Source organism: Anomalospiza imberbis, chromosome 1 (assembly GCF_031753505.1).
Source record: "Anomalospiza imberbis isolate Cuckoo-Finch-1a 21T00152 chromosome 1, ASM3175350v1, whole genome shotgun sequence".
In the NCBI taxonomy this organism is placed as follows: Eukaryota; Metazoa; Chordata; class Aves; order Passeriformes; family Viduidae; genus Anomalospiza; species Anomalospiza imberbis.
Window position 1 is genome coordinate 116,764,387 of NC_089681.1, and position 15,879 is coordinate 116,780,265.

Genomic DNA, 15,879 nt, shown 5'->3' on the forward strand with positions numbered 1-15,879 from the left:
TTTATTTTAAGCTTCAAATGTCTGAGTTGGTAACTTTCTCCCTTTCTCACTGTTTTGTGGAAGATGCCCCCAGTTTAGTGAACAGTTTGCTCTGAATTCAGTTTTCTAAAGGAGAAATTTCATTTCTCAGCTGTCAGCCTCATCCACAAGAGAACTGGCATGTCACTGATTAGAATTGTTACACTGTAACACTGAAGGGGGATAATGAGTTAGTAATTTTAAAAGATTGGGGAGGACAAAAAAATTAAAGTATCTCAGGGAACACAAGGCAGTTGAGGAATCCTGATTTCCAAGTAAACCCTGTGACACCCTGGCATTGCTAGCTAGTAATGCCCTAATTGAGAAGATAACCTATAACTATATATGCACCTATAACTGTATTTCAGAAGTCTGTGGACAGGGGCATGCAAACAGTATTATCCTGTCTGTCTAGTCCTGAGAACCAGCTGAAAAATGACTTTGTATCACAAGAAAACAATGTAAAGGTATGTAGTGAAAGTAAAAAATTATATCCCTGAAACATAGCTGACCTTCAGTGTGTTCACCTACAGGTTACCATAAAGATGAAGCAATTCATATCTGTGAATGCCACTTGAATTGTTTTCTTCCTTGTACATGCTATGAGATGTGTGGGTTTGGCTCTCAGTTGCTTAATGGTGGAAGGAAGTGCTGAAATCGGATTCAGTGGGTTTAATCAGGACAGCATAAAAGTTGCTGAACAGTCAACTAATGAGCAATTAGAGCATAAGTGTGGCTAATCACTTCTCAGTGACATGGCTGAAAACAGTAGATTACTCCCTAGATTGGACAGAGGATGTTGAGTTTAAGCCTTGATAAGTCTGCACAGTAAAGTAGCTACTGTGGATGGTGGCTAGTTATGCTTTGTCTCGGCTTTAACTAATAAATCATAGTCCAGGTTGGTAGCTGGTTGTCATTTTTTTTTTTTTGCTGTATGTGTTCAGTCTTTGTAGATTTGTAATCTGATTACATTCCAAGTCGTGTTAATTTCAGATTATTCATTTCTAAGACCTTGCTTTCTTTTTGTAAAACAACAGATACGTGAACTAGACAGGTGTACTCAGAAATGGGAATGCAGAAGCTGTGTTTTTTCAGTTTTGGAGAGGGGTGAATAGAACACAGGGTATCTGGAGATAGTTTTAATGAAACTTTGGTTCCTTTATTCTGATTAATTGAATTTTATTTTGTTGTCCTCTCTTCTATCCCATTCCAGGAGGGTAAGGCATACCACTTCAGAAAAGGAAAGACAGTACACAAAGCCATTTGATCAGCAGAGACTTCAGAGAATCTAAATTAATTGACTAGATGGTATTACAGTTCAATTTAGCAGTACAGATGGTACTGCAGTTCAATTAGCAATACAGAATGTAACATTTCTCAAAGTTACTTCAAGTTATGTTTGTACTCATGTTCTACCTGTTTTGATACTGTTGTTGTTGCTTGAGTATTTTGAAGTTGAAGTTCTAAGAGTTGGCAAACTTCAGTGTTACTGTTTGTGTGTTTCCCCTGATAACTGACTGGAATGTTAAAGAGTTTATATGTTTCCTTTATGTGGATTTTTCTCTGAGCTTTAAGGTGCAGTTTGCATATTACATGTTTTTTGTTAACACATAGTTTTTTGTTAACTACAATTTGCCTCATATTGACCAGTTAACTCCTGCAGTTTAAAAATTGAAGTAATTATTTGCCCAAGAGAATGTATTTTAAGACTGAGCTTTTAAATCAATGCAAAAGAAGATGAGAAGTTGTAACTGAGCTGAAGCCCTGTAAGTTCTGCTTGCCTTTAGATGACATAATCACATTGATTATGTTCATTGATGACAGTCTATGTACCTGCAGTCGTGAGCATCACCATTATTTTTGGGTCAGTAATGAAGAGAATCCTAAAATTCCTGTATGTAACTTAAAATACAAGAAGGTTATCTGTGTTGGATGCTCAGTCAGCCAATACAGGGTTTTTTACTTGAAAAATCTTAGCAATACCTGTATTTTAAACTTGTGAGAAAATACTGCACTTATATAAACCTTTGTTATGTGATGCAAACTGTTAATCAAAGAATGTGTATGACTGTTTTAATAATCATGTAGATTTTAGGTGTGTATTGTGAAACAGTAATAAATTTTTACTCTGCCTTGGTTCCTAAATTTCTGCTGTAACAAATCTAAATAATAACTTGTTAAAGCTGTTAAAAATGTACTACTCTGAAATTTCCACTATAAATCTATAGTAACAAACCTTCATTTTGTGTAGATACTAGCTGAAGCTTCAAAAGAGAAGACTTGAGAAAAGAGAGCGGTCTTTTTATATGTTGGGTCCTAGCTTGCTTTTTTTTTCCTTCCACTCAAACACCTCAGTCTCTCCAGACAATAAAAGAAAGACTCTGCCTCTCTTGTTAAGGATGTATATTTGAGGCTGTTTAGGACTGCATGTTCAACTTCAAATTTCTTGAAGGTTTAGAGATAGTAATGAATAGGCAAAGACTAGGCCAGAAATACATGTTAGTGAAATATGTAGAAGGGAACTGGATATGTAAGGGAATATGGCTAGAGCAAATGTCCAAGGACTGCTTCTCAGGAGTGTTCTGGATGAAACTTTAATAAAGGAGGGTGGGGAGAATGATGATAAATTTTTTTTGAGCCACATTATGCAGCTATGTACCAATGTTCTGATAGCATAAATTAACCTGGCAAAAGAAAAACCCATACCAGTTTCTCTACTCATTGTTCATGTTACTGAAGATATAATTAAGTGTTCCCATGATACGTATTTGCCATGGTTTTTTTCAGACTGCTGTTTTAAAGATAGTGGCTTGAGTGTGCTTAACTTCTGTGTTAGCAGATTTTTTTGTAAGAGTGTTTCCAGTATTGAATCAGGACCCTGTCCTTTCCAACTTTCAGTATCTAAACAGCCTGCATGTGCTTTGAAAGCTGTGATGTCAGTTTATTGATAAAAGGTAGTTGTTTCTTTGCAAATGCAGATTTCTTTTTGGCTTGATTTAGGTAGGCTTGGTTGCCCCAGACCTTACCTGAGGCTTTCTGCTGTAGCTCTTATAAATTACAAAGGACCCTATGCATAGCTGTCTCATTGAAGAGTCCCACCACCAAAAGAAGAGATTAAACCAGAAGATGCCTATGTAGAATACACTTTTTCTGTTTATTTGACCAGGTGTTATGCACAGGATCATGTGGTGAGCAAGTTGATTAGTACCATTTCAAGTGCACTGTACAGAGTCTTACAGGCATGCTGAGAGGTTTTATCATGGGAATAGCCAAGGCCTTTTGAATACAATTTATTTTTTCTTCCATTAGATCATGTTGTGCTGGTTCTGCTAGCTGCTTACCTGTAGAGCAACCCATGCATTTTTAATGTTCTTTTGAAGCACCCTGTAGCACATAACAAAGCATAACACAACCAATAAGTACATCTCTTTCCTGTTGCATTCAGAAAGTTGAAACAGCTGTTTAGTACTGCTGTGATTGAAGGCATTTCCAAAATCAGTGCATGGTTGGAGTGTTTTGCAAATTTGTACCCCTTGTATTCTCAAATCAAGTGGACCATGTTACCTGTGAACTAGCAGTCAGTCAGTCCTTGTGCATCTGCATTTGCTTGCACACAGTATGTACAATCTGTGAGAGACTCAAAAGCTTTGGGTGTACTTTAAATATTAAGACAGCTCTTTGTCAAAAGAAACAATTGCTTAGACAAGATAGAAAAATACAATACTTGTATTTAATTGGTATTCTAGAGCTATGACACTTGGTTTGTTTTACTTCTTGCCTGAAGTACCCCAGTTTGCTGTTTGATGGCCTTTTCATATCTTTTTACACACTTTGCCACCTGACAGAATTATTCTTGGAATGAGACAGCCAGACAGATGTTATTCTTGGTTCTCCATTAGAATGACTGACACAGACACTGTGAAAATAGAAATATTTTTTTCCTTCTAGGTATTTGTGTGCTAAACTATCTTAATCTGAAAGTGATGTGATCCTTTATTGCTACAAAGAAACAAAAGTGTTTTCCCTTTTGTATTGCACTGGGTTTTCTTTTGTATGCCTTACTGAAAGAGATTTTTGAAGTCTGCTAACAGATCTACTCTCTATATTCCTTGCAGGAATGACTTTCTAGACCAGTATTTTAGAAGAGATGTATAATTTTAAGAGCTTTAATGTCTGCCACTTTTAATGTTGCTGAGAAAGTATTAAAAAAAAGTGATCCCAAGCTATTAAGAAAATTGAGGTTTCTTCAGGCAGAAGATGCGTCTCAAAAATCCTTAAGTAGCTTTACAACCCCAATGGATTCTTATTTCCTGCTTTGTTTCTGCTCTAAAATTTGGGCTGAAGCAAGGGAGACAAACTCATACTGTAACTTCTAAAGAAAAAGGCCCCAGCTGAGTTTAAAAAGGCTTTTGTGTTGTTCCAGTGACTGTTCAAGCTTCAACTTTGGTGAAAAAGTGTAAAGGGTTTCTTTCTTTGTTTCTGGGGATTTTGTATTTGGTGGGGGTTTTTGTTTTGGGTATTCAGGGTTTTTCCCCCCCAGTAGTGTGAACTTGTGTAGTGGGTGCTCAAGACAAACATGAAAAAGGGTTTTCTACTTCTTCATCTTAAGGTTGTGAGACTGTACAAAGTACAGAAATGAGGGCAGGATTTTTATTTAAAAACATGTTGCTGTAGACTATTGATGCTGCTAGTCCAAAAGCAATTACTGTATGGATACTTCACCTGATTTTAATTATCTCAACATTTCTAAATATGTAGTCAAATAAAGATGCATGCAGTAGTTAATGTATTGCTGATCTGGTGGGATATCAGAAGTATTGCTTATAAGACAGTACTGTGTGTCAGCAGTAGTCCTTCTCAGGGTGTGTGCATCATGCCCTTTAAGCTTCTCTTCACCTTTTCCTGTAAGCAGGTGTCCAAATTTCAGAGTATTGTTTGAACTACTTGGTGTTTATACTAGATGACCTTAAAAGAGCCTTTCCAACCCAAACTGCTCTATGATTCTGTCAAGGAGTCTGCTTTCCCCATCCAGGATCGCTGTGGATTTTTCTTAGGCTGTCTTAAATTTAAAATAATAGTGTTTTGCTGTGTGATGCCCATTTTCTCTAGAACAAATCTAACCAAATCTCTTTTCCCCCATTATTTTGTGCTCCTCTATGAAAGAATGTTCAGTGAACTTTTAAACTTCTTGTAAAGTCTTCCTAGTACAATTTTAGGATTAAAGCCACCAATAGAAATAGAGGTTGTCTTCTTTTCCTGGGAAAGAATTTGTGTTTAGAACTGTAAATTAATTTGTGGTTCATTTCATGGGATGGCTTGGGTTGGATGAGACCTCTAAAGGTCATCTAGTGAGCCCCTCTGCAATGATCAGGGATATATCCAACTAGGTCAAGTAATTCAGAGCCCTCTCCACACTCTCACCATAAGTGTTCCCAGGGATGGGACATCACCACTCCTGGGCAACCTGTTCTGGTGTCTCATAGACCTCATGGAAGAAAATGTCTTCATTTTGCCTAGTATAAATCTGCCATCTTAGTTTAAAAGCATTACTTTTTCTATCACAACTAGCCCTACTAAAATGTCTCAATCTTGCAGGTTTCCCTTTAGTGTTGGAAGGCCCCACTGATGTCTCCCTGGAGCCTTCTCCTTTCTGGGGTGAGCAATCCGAGCATGCTCTGCCTGTCTTCATAGGAGAGCTGCTCCAGCCCTCTGATCACCTTTACGGCCCTTCTCTGGACCTGCTCCAACAGGACCATGTCTTTCCTGTGCTCAGTACTCCAGGCAGAGTTTCACCAGAGTGGCAGAATTGCTTCCCTTGGCGGGAAAGGGGACAAACAAACCAGTGTTTTGGCCTGTAGCAGTTAACAGGGTCATGTTCTGCTGAGTTGTGCAGCCATCCAATTGTCAGCATAAGCTGATTTTATTATTCCTAAGTGTAAGGAAGCAGTTACTTTATTAAAATGGGATTAATGGCTCCTGTATATCACAAAAAGATAAATGATGCCCTTTATAAGACATGTAAAGAGGATCCTACATATGTGTGGTGAAGTGATCATGTAGAAATGTGTTCTGAGCACACACACTTCAATTTCTAGCTTTTAGGAGGACAGTGAGGCAGGGAATAGACTATGAATTGGTCAGAGGCCATACGCTAAATAAGAATCACTTATGTTGGAAAGGATGTTTGAGATCATTGAGTCCAGTCTGTTAACCTAACACTGCTGAGTCCAACAACAGTATCCCTAAGTGCCACATCTCTCAATACCTCTTAAGAATAGTGACTGCACCACTTTTTTGGGCAGCCTGCTCCGACGCTTGACATCTCTTCTTTGTGAGGAAATTTCTACTGAATATCAAAGGTGAACTTCCCTTGGCAAAATCTGATGTCCATTTCTTCTAGTCCTGTAACTTGTTACTTGGAAGAAGAGGCAGACCCTCAACTTCCTGTGTTGAGTGACAGGGTCTTCTCCAAACCTCATTTTCTCAAGGCTAAACAGCCCCAGCTCCCTCAACTGTTCCTCATCAGACTTGTGCTTTAGACTCCTTACCAGCTTTGTTGCCCTTCTCTGGACATGCTGTGATGCTTCATTTTTCCTCCAGTGAGGGGTCTAAAAGAACACAGTATTCAAGATGTGGCTCTACCAGAGTCCAATACAGGGAGGCAATTGCTTCCTGGATCTGGCTGTCATATTTTGTGATACAAGCCAGGATGCAGTTGGCCACCTGGGAGCACTGCAGGTTCATGTCTTACTCAGGGCCTAGCAGCTGTTTGGGGACTGCTGTGGACCAGGGGAATCTGACTGTTTAATTCAAGCAAAGCATTATGAAGGTCTGTGGTGGGTGTTGATGCAATATGATTTCTGCCCAGTGCCCTGAATGTCAAAGTGAAGAAACTCCAATGAAGTGCAGTAGATGGTGGGAGTGACTTAGGATTCTCTTAAGAAGGGATTGTGGTTGCTAATGGGGCTCAGCTGCAGAGGTTGCACCTCCCTGTGGTCCCACCTGATATCCTTATGGGTAACCCAACTCACCCATTGGCGTGTCTTGTTCAGTGCAGTGCCTGTGCAGCTGTAGGCTCTGTGGCTCTGAACCCCAGGGGCATCTTGGGGTACAGGTGACCAGCACCAGGGCTTGCCCAGGTGGTCCTTTTCTGCCAGCATAGTTTTTCAGACACTTCACCCAGCCTGTAGTGTTTCATGCAGTTGTTGTTACTCAAGTGCAGGACTGGCACTTGGCCTTGTTGAGTCAGTCTTGTAAAATTGGCTCATCAATCCAGCCTGTCCAGGTCCCTCTGCAGACCTCCTTCCTGTTGTCCTGCAGATTAACACTCCTTCCCAAATTCATGTGTGCCACAACCCAGAGACTGTACACTTGGTCTTGTCCAAATAATTGATAAAGACACTAAACAGGATTGGTCTGAATACTGAGTCCTTGGGAGCCTCATTAGTGACCATCTAGATGCAACTCCTGTTTGCCAGTATTTTCTGGACCCGGTAATCTTGAAGATTTTTACCTAGCAAAGCATCCACTTCTCCAAGCCATGAGCAGCTGGTTTGCCCAGGAGAATGCAGTGGAGAACTATCAAAAGCTCTGTGAAAGTTTACTAAAGTCAGGGTGCTGAGTACCCCAAGAGCAACTGCTGGAAATCTGAAGGTAGCCTCTTAACTTACTGGGGGAAAACCAGCTTGTTTTACAGTGCCTCATGGAACGGAGCAGCTCACATGTGATTTTCAGGTAGGTTTCAAGTCTGCTGCAGGTGTTGTTTTCATTACAGCCATCAGAGGGCTCTCACATCCAGGCCTACATTAACAGGCTCTGGCTGTAGATACGAAATGCCAAAGAGCAATTGCACTGAAACACCACTGATCAAGGTATGTGCTTACAGCATATAGACAAAAAGCTTATAGTGTGATTGAGATTTCCCCTAACACTGTTTATTACATTTATTTTGAGCATCTGTGCAGAATTTATTTGCCTAGAATATTTGGGGGGAGGGGGAGGGCAGGGGTAGAAGATGGGACAATCCCTCAAAGTAGGTATTTTCCTTTTTTGTTAGATGCTTGACTTGTGCAGATAAAAATTACCAATACAGCACTAAATGTTAGGAATGTTAACTGAGGCTGCTTGCTTGGTATTCCTGGTTTTACTTTCACTAGAGAAGAGATCTTTATACATAGTTAAGCAACCTATTTACTGACTCTTTTCTAGAGAAAAGTGTTGCAATGATGGGTTGTGGTTTAACCCCAGCTAGCAACCAAGTACTACACAGCTGCTTGCTCTCCAGTGGGATCAGGGAGATAATTATTAGAAAGGTAGCTAGAAAACTTGTGGATTTTCTACATCCTCATGCTAGCCGTTGTGAAGAAAAGTAACTACATACAGACATTTATTGGTAAGACACTTCCTGTAAATGCTGGATTCCATGTGTTTTTGACAGTGAAATAATTGTGTGGTCTATTTGTTACAGTATTCATAAAACCTAAATTGCCAGTTGTGCTTCTTTCACTGTTGCATTGGTTATTCCCTGACTTAGGAGAAAGACAGACTCTGAAATTACTTGTTTTCTTAGGGGGTCTCTGATATTTTCATTAATTAAAAGTGCAATTGTGTTAACAGGTTTTAAATGTAGATTTTTCAAAGTAAGATAAAAATTATCAATAATGGTGACGTTTCCAAAATAATATTTTAGTGCTGTGTTGCCTGTTAGTAGATTGCGAAATCTGGGCTGATGAGCTTTGTTCTGTTGTGGTTTCCTGAATTCAGTAAGGTGCACAGCACCTCAGAATGCCAGGCTCTAGAAGATGTGTGTGTCACAGCTCACACCAAAGCCTGCTTTTTGCACTGAGACAGTACTAAATGTGGCTGTTGGGCTGAAGAAAGCCTGGAAAGGGATTTTGTTTTACTTCCCATGCTATATATTACTCGACTATATCTCTTCAGCTTTTAAAAGCAGCCTTTTAGGCAGTTGATTCCATGAAGAAACACCTGTAAGAGGTTCAGGAGCCTTGAGCTCCTGGTGAGTCAGTAGACTGACATAAAAAATAATCCTAGAACTGACATTTAGCAAGTTCTTCTGTGTCCAAGGAAGGAACATCTTCTATGTTCCTTTGTAAATTCAGGGCCACTGCAGAAACATTTCATGTTCATTTCCATTTCCCCTAGCTTGGTGGGGAATTGAAGCACATCAGGTTCTGAAAGGGCTCTTATTCATGCTTTTCCAAACTCATAAGCAGGCCTTAAAGTCAGGCTGGCACTAACTGCAAGCAAGAGCTCCACCAGGCAAGGGGGTTTGGTAAAAAAAGTGAGCAGTAGACTGTATTCATGCTTTAAAACTGCACTTTCAAAGAGCATTCTCAAATAAATGAGACTGAAATATTTATACATTTAAAGAATTGACTTTGGCCTTTGGTCCTAGACTATTTGATCCATTTTTGAGAAACTATGCCTGAATATAACATAGATCAGTATGGTGACTGAGCTGTGTGCAGATGAAGGTGTAGCAATCCTTACAAGCTAAAGATACATGAGGAGTTCACTGTTTTTGTATTATTTCTTGTTCACATTATGCTTTGTAATACTTCACTGTGATCTGTCTGGCTTATGTCTGGTTTATGACCATGTCGGTTCTATTTCTGCCTGTTAATCTTCACACTGTGGTGGACCCAGCTGTGCAGTCCATCTTGTACGCAGAATGGTACCAGTTGCCATGACAGCGTACAGCTACCTACTGGTGGCAGAATAATAGGCTTGTGACTTCTTTGGAAAGTGTCACCAATGTAATTTAGTCGTCAGCCAGCAGGTGGGGTATTAAGCTAACAGAAACCTGCCAAATACTGTAATTTATAAAACCTTTCTCTTGGGGAACACTGCAGTTTGTCCTTTTGACAATAAAAGCTGTTCATTGCAAAATGTTGTGATTCTTATTGTGGGCTCATTCATTTTTTGTTAAAAAATATAGCCGTAAGAAATGCAATGAGAAGGTTTTGTAGATTGCCAAAAACCATGTTATGAGTTGCAGTGGGTTTGGAAGAAAGGTGGGTTTTGTGGGCAGGTTTGACGCTGGTTCCAAGTATTTAATCAGGACAGAGCTGGGCATTCCATAGGGAAGTTTGAAACACTGATATATGTATTCCTTAGCTGAAAAAATCCATCAGCTTATTTGTAACTCTTTTCACTTCCTCTCTTTATTGTACACTGCTTGCAAATCAAATCCTTAAATGAACTCGACAGTATTTCAAAGGATTATGTTAAAAAGGTTTTAGTTTTCCTTTCTGCTTTCAGGTAATTTCAGTTTATTCTACAATACCAAGAATTTGACAACTACAAAACAACAAAAAGAATAGATACCGAAACTCAGTATCTTTTGAATCTACGTATTTTTCCACCTTCTTTGTTCCCTTTTTTATAGAGGTGGTGTTGAAATGAGTAAGAACATGGACCACTTTTTTAAACTGGATAGTCATGCTTAATATCTCCGTTCTTGTAAATGGAACACAGTAATTGCCACTGGGTGGGAACTCAGATATGTGGTTTACCCTTTCTACCAGTGCTTGGTATTACCTGCTGTTTTCAGTGTTTCCTAGGACCAGATCCCTCTAGGCTGGTTGGAGAAGGGGAAGCGGTTATCCAGCAGAAATTGTGGATAACTTAATTTTCAGTTGCTATGTCTGCTTCCCCTAGGGACCTATGAGCTGTATGAAATGTTTGCTTTCTTGGATGACATTTTCCAGTATAAATGACACTTTATGATGGGGTATTATGAAGCCAACAGTGAACAGAGTAAGGAAAAAGGAGTTAGGGTTCACTTATGTATTTGCTTACCTTATTACAGAAACACCACTAAAGAAGTGAAAAAATAATAAAATATTATTTTGCTGAGTTCCTACATTTGACAGAGACTCTTAAATGGTCTTAGTTAAGAACTACTCTGTGTGTCCAGATCAATGTTTTTCTAGTTCACTATTGTATGTCATTATTGGAAACCTGTCCATAAATGGAAGAGTAAAAAGGCAAAAAATAGATCCTTGAGAACATGGCTCAGCTTCTAGTAGCTTGTGTCTGACGTTTTCATCTTGTCTTTTCTTCTTCCTTTTGGTATATATTGAAGAGAGTAGCAAGGTAGGCTGTACTAAAGTATTTTGCCACAATGTCATAAAATGCAGTTATAAATAAAAAGAATTATGTTTGCTGCATGAATGCAATTTGTCTTCATCCCTGCCTTTCTAAGACTTAGTAATATTTTAACCTAAATAACAATCCATTAAATTGTAACAAGCCTGTAACTTAAAAAATTCAAAAGATGAAGCCAACTTCTTTCATAAAGCATTAAGATTCTTTAACAGATTTTTTGCCATACTCAGTGTTCTGAAAAGAGCTTGAATTCTGTATAGAAAAACACGTTCTATAATCTAAATGGAAGTTTCCTAACTTAATTTTTTGATATTACATTTAAGAAATCTTATTAACTACTCCTTCAACCTTTGTGCTGCACTTCATACCTAGTGACAAAGAGAACGTGGAGCTGGTGGGGAAAATGCATTGCTGTGACTAGTCATGAATGCCACTAGTGTTTTTTACTGAATTTTTTACCTGTCACAACAAGGATATACTTATACTATATATACTTACAACTGTAAGGTCAAGGATGAAACTTAATGGTTTTGTTTTTCACTGTTCCCCAAGTACACTGCATGGCAAAGTAAGACTTCTGAACACTTGCAGCATGTCTTTTTTCACCTTACCATTCCAGAAAACTAAAATAGTGAAGAAAATAACAACCTTTGCAGTTACGGAAAGTTAGTTAACTAAAATATTTGTGTATTAGTACAAGTGCACAGGTTTATTTTCTTTCTGTATGTAAATGCTAATGAATACAGAGTCCACATTTGTCTTGTTTGAATTCTACTCACTTTGTTAATTCATCATGTGCGCAAGCACCTTCTTTTCATCGCCATTGGCTTTCTGTCTTTGGTGTCAAAGTTCTGCATGCTGAAATCACTTTCTTAATAGAACTGCCTAGATTGGTATGATTTTACAGTTTTCAAAATCTGAAAGTAATCCATAGGTACTCTGCTTATGCTTTTCTCTTGATAATTGAGTCTCTTCAGAGCAGGCTTTTCTGTCCTGCACTGCTGCTTCTAGTTGGATTTAGAATAGAAAGTACTCTTTGGTACTTAATATTTACACTGCTTTTTAGGAGTCTGGGTTAGATCATGGTCCTTGTTCATATTCTGTCTTAGCAAACTATATCTTATTAGCTATACCTGATCCATTTACACAAAGAGATCTGAAAAGATTTTACTGTGGAGGGTGGAGCACTGTTAAAATAACTTTTAGTCTCAGAAGTTTAAAGAGAACTTAGGGTAGTTGAGGCCACAGTGATACTTCTGGTATATAAAATAATGCACTCAGAATACATAGTTCATGTGCAACTTCTGTGAGATCCTAAGTTTGCAGAAGGGATTAATTCATTATAACTTCATTTTCATTCATTTTTCAGGTTCTTTTGCTAAGTATTCAATTTCCTAGGACTATATATATGTAGAGTTTATTCAGATGGTAATGAAGCAAACTTTTCCCGCGAATTATTACCAATCAGGCTAGAATCAAGTGTTCAGAACTGTAAGATAGTGACCCATTCTTGTCTTTTGCCTTGTCTAGCCAATGTTTGTGCCACTGGAACAGCTGGGCTGATGCAAATACCCATCTACAACTTCCTCAAGAGGAAGTGGTCTCTTTTCTTTGATGACAGTGACAGGACCTGAGGGAACAGCATGAGGCTGAGTCAGGGGAGGTTTAGGCTGGAAAAAGTTCTTCACTCAAAGAGGGATTGGCCACTAAAACAGGCTTCCCAGAGAAGTGGTCACAGCACCAAGCCTTGTCTGAGTTCAAGAAGTTTGGACAACACCCTTGGGCACATGGTGTGATTCTTGGGCCTGTCCTGTGCAGAGCCAGGAGTTGGACTTTGATGACCCTAGTGGGTTCCTTTCACTCAGGTTATTCTGTGATACTATGAAATTAATGGAATACTACTTTTCTGGTGTATATCTTACCTATCCATCTACTAGAAAGGTAATAGACTGTTTAACACTTAGTAAAAATTGCATGAATTTTTGCATTATTTAAAGTGCCTGGTTGTCCAGGCCTTTTTCATATTAGTGAAATCTCTCAAATGAGAATCTCAGCTGACCTCATTAATACAGTTGGGCACCAGGTATCTGGTAGGTGGAAATTTACAGCTTGGGAAATTCTAAGAATTACTTTCGTCTATAAATGATATAGCTTAATGCAATGGAAGAAGGAGAAAATGCAGTGATTTGTTCATAGTGCTCTGTTAAACTACTGGAATGTTCAGAAACAGAAATATCTATGAGTATGTATCTAACTTCTTATTGATGGTACTAAGTAGTGCTTAATCTGGATATCCATAGAAAGGAAAAGCCACATACTCCAGCTCCTTCAGTAGTTTTGTGTTTCTTGTTAGCACAAGTCTTAGCCTTCTGCACTGGCTTATAACTAGCTGTCCTTTTCTAGAGGGCTTTCACTTGCACAGTTTTGGAGCACCTATGTAAGAGAAACAGCTTGTGTTCTGTATTCTGAACAGGTCATAGCTTCTCTCATGCTTTTTAGAGTGGCCCTTCTGACAAGGAAAATTTGGCTACTGTTCTCATTGCATTGAACAGCAGCAACTTTATTGACAACTTGATAGAGCAATAAATCTGTCTGTGGACAATGGTCTTCTATATGCAGCCATTTGGGAGCATATCTCTCCTGTTTCTGAAGGTTCTTCTACAGCTTGGATTTAACCAAAATTATCAATGAGATGAGAATGTGAAATCTATGTTATCTGTCAGATGTGTACTAAAGCATTCAAGAAAGGAAAAATAAATAGGGATTAATTAAATAAATTGCCCAAAATTCTTAAATGTAGTCACAATTTTCCTCTTACTCCTACAGAGGCATATATTGTCAGTAACGATCATGTGAAAAATTATATCCACACAATGTTATATAACTGTGTATGGTCTTCAGAAATTTATGTCCATAAATGCATTTTAGGTTTCATGACTATAGAAAGCAGCATTCAAAAAGAGCTTCCAAGCAGAAAACTGATTATTAATTAAATCTAGCCTCTGCAGCTCCCTAGTAATTGCTTTCAAATGAACAATAGAAGCACTTTAATAATAATAATTTTTTTTAAAAAATTGCCCTGTGCCAGTAAAATGCTGTAGTAGTAGAACTCATGTTCAACTAAGTCTCCTTGGGAAATAAAATGTGAGCTATTTTCAGTAACTAATTCAGCTAAAATTGTGAGCCAGTCTGAATTGTAGACTGCCTCCCTGCTCTGGAACCCTGGAAAGTCAAAAATAGCTGCTGCTTCTGAGCAAGGGTCAGATTGTATGCTGCTGCTGGGACAGAAAGGGTTACACCACCATCACCATTAGCAGCTGGGGGCTGGTCTGATTCTTTCTTCAGCAGCAGCAGTATAGCTCTAGTCAGACTCCAGAGTTTTCCAAATATGTCCCCCTTCTTCAGATTGGGAAGCAGTTTTCCTGGTATTTCTGAGAAGCTATGGCTTAGTTCTGAATAACACCCAATGGCATTAAATGTTTGCCTTAAGAAAAGAATTCGTCAAAAACTGAAATTTTAAATTCCCACTCAAGCTTATAATCTCTGTGTCTGGAGTGCTTCAGTCTGTTGAAGACTCAAATGTTAAAAGCTACAAGATATTCAAGATCTTGAGAATGAAAGAATCTTGGAAAAACAAATCGGAACCAGATACAGGCCAGAGAGTTACAGAGCCTTTCCTGGAGCTACCAGGTGATAGCTTGCTTGGCACTGAGGAATTGTGCAACACTGAAGGAATGGTTTTCCCTACCAATCATACCAATTTGTACCAATTGAGGAGGAAATGGAAATGAGTACAAGGAAATGATATATTTAGCATTGTTAAGACAGAGGCACTTTCTACTACAGGACCCAAATACAAACTAGAAATAAAAAATGTGGTTTTTCAGCAAATAAGGAAAAAAGCCTGATCAATGAGTAAGATCTTTCATAGCAGTTTGCACTGTTGATCTGAAACTAACAGTAACAATAAATGAGGAAAATACATTAAATGTCTTATCTACCTCAAACGGAGCCTACTTTTTCTGATTTTGCATTTTCTTTCATGTTTTGTCTTGTTAATAAAAAATTCAGTAGATCTTAAACTTGATTTTGCAGAGTGATAGACAAATAAAACTAATTCTCTTCACTGATATTTTGGTATCTCTTTCTGATTAACAGAAGTCAGTCAGAAGTAACTTAAGTTTTGCCGAACCCTGTTCAATGTGATGATGCAGGTGTCTGTTGCTTTTTGACAGAGGAAACAAATTTTATTCTAAATGCGCTTTAAATGTTTTTCACACAAGTGTGAAAACTAGAAGAATGGGATGCGGTTACTTTGAATGCTGGAGTCTAAGTTGTAGTAAAAATAACAGCAACTGGCATTGCATTGAGTGTCATGCAAAAAAAAAAAACAACTTAGACCAGTGTGGGTCTTTCCCAATTAGTTGTTCAAATAGTGCTTGGAGTAGTGAAGTAAGGGGCTTCCTAATGGCATAACTAGAAACACCTTGCACAAGACAGAAATGCTGTGCATGTGTTTTCATGCTGCTTTTCATGATATGTAATCTTCTCTGCCTAGGCCAAAATAAACACAGACATTTGGCCAAGCAGAATTCTTACATACCCTACCAGTAGCACTTTAAACCTACACTGAACTTGCCTTACTCAGCTGCACGCAGGACTACAAAGTGCAAATAGAAAACGTGATCACTCCTGCTTGTGGTACAGGAGGTTGTAGAACTCTGCACTGCT

At 38.5% G+C, this 15,879-nt stretch overlaps 1 protein-coding gene across 3 annotated transcripts in view; it reads left to right on the plus strand.

Moving 5' to 3' along the window:
• Positions 1-15,879, plus strand: part of DAZL (deleted in azoospermia like) — a 30,390-nt gene that overhangs the window by 12,997 nt on the left and 1,514 nt on the right. For 2 of the 3 annotated variants that reach the window (XM_068207657.1, XM_068207647.1), the window contains exon 10: positions 387-485. In XM_068207657.1, the coding sequence (XP_068063758.1) occupies positions 387-485 (99 nt within the window). Of the gene's footprint in view, positions 1-386; positions 486-1,231; positions 2,144-15,879 lie in introns of those variants that run through there. The other variant, XM_068207667.1, reaches the window with a different exon arrangement.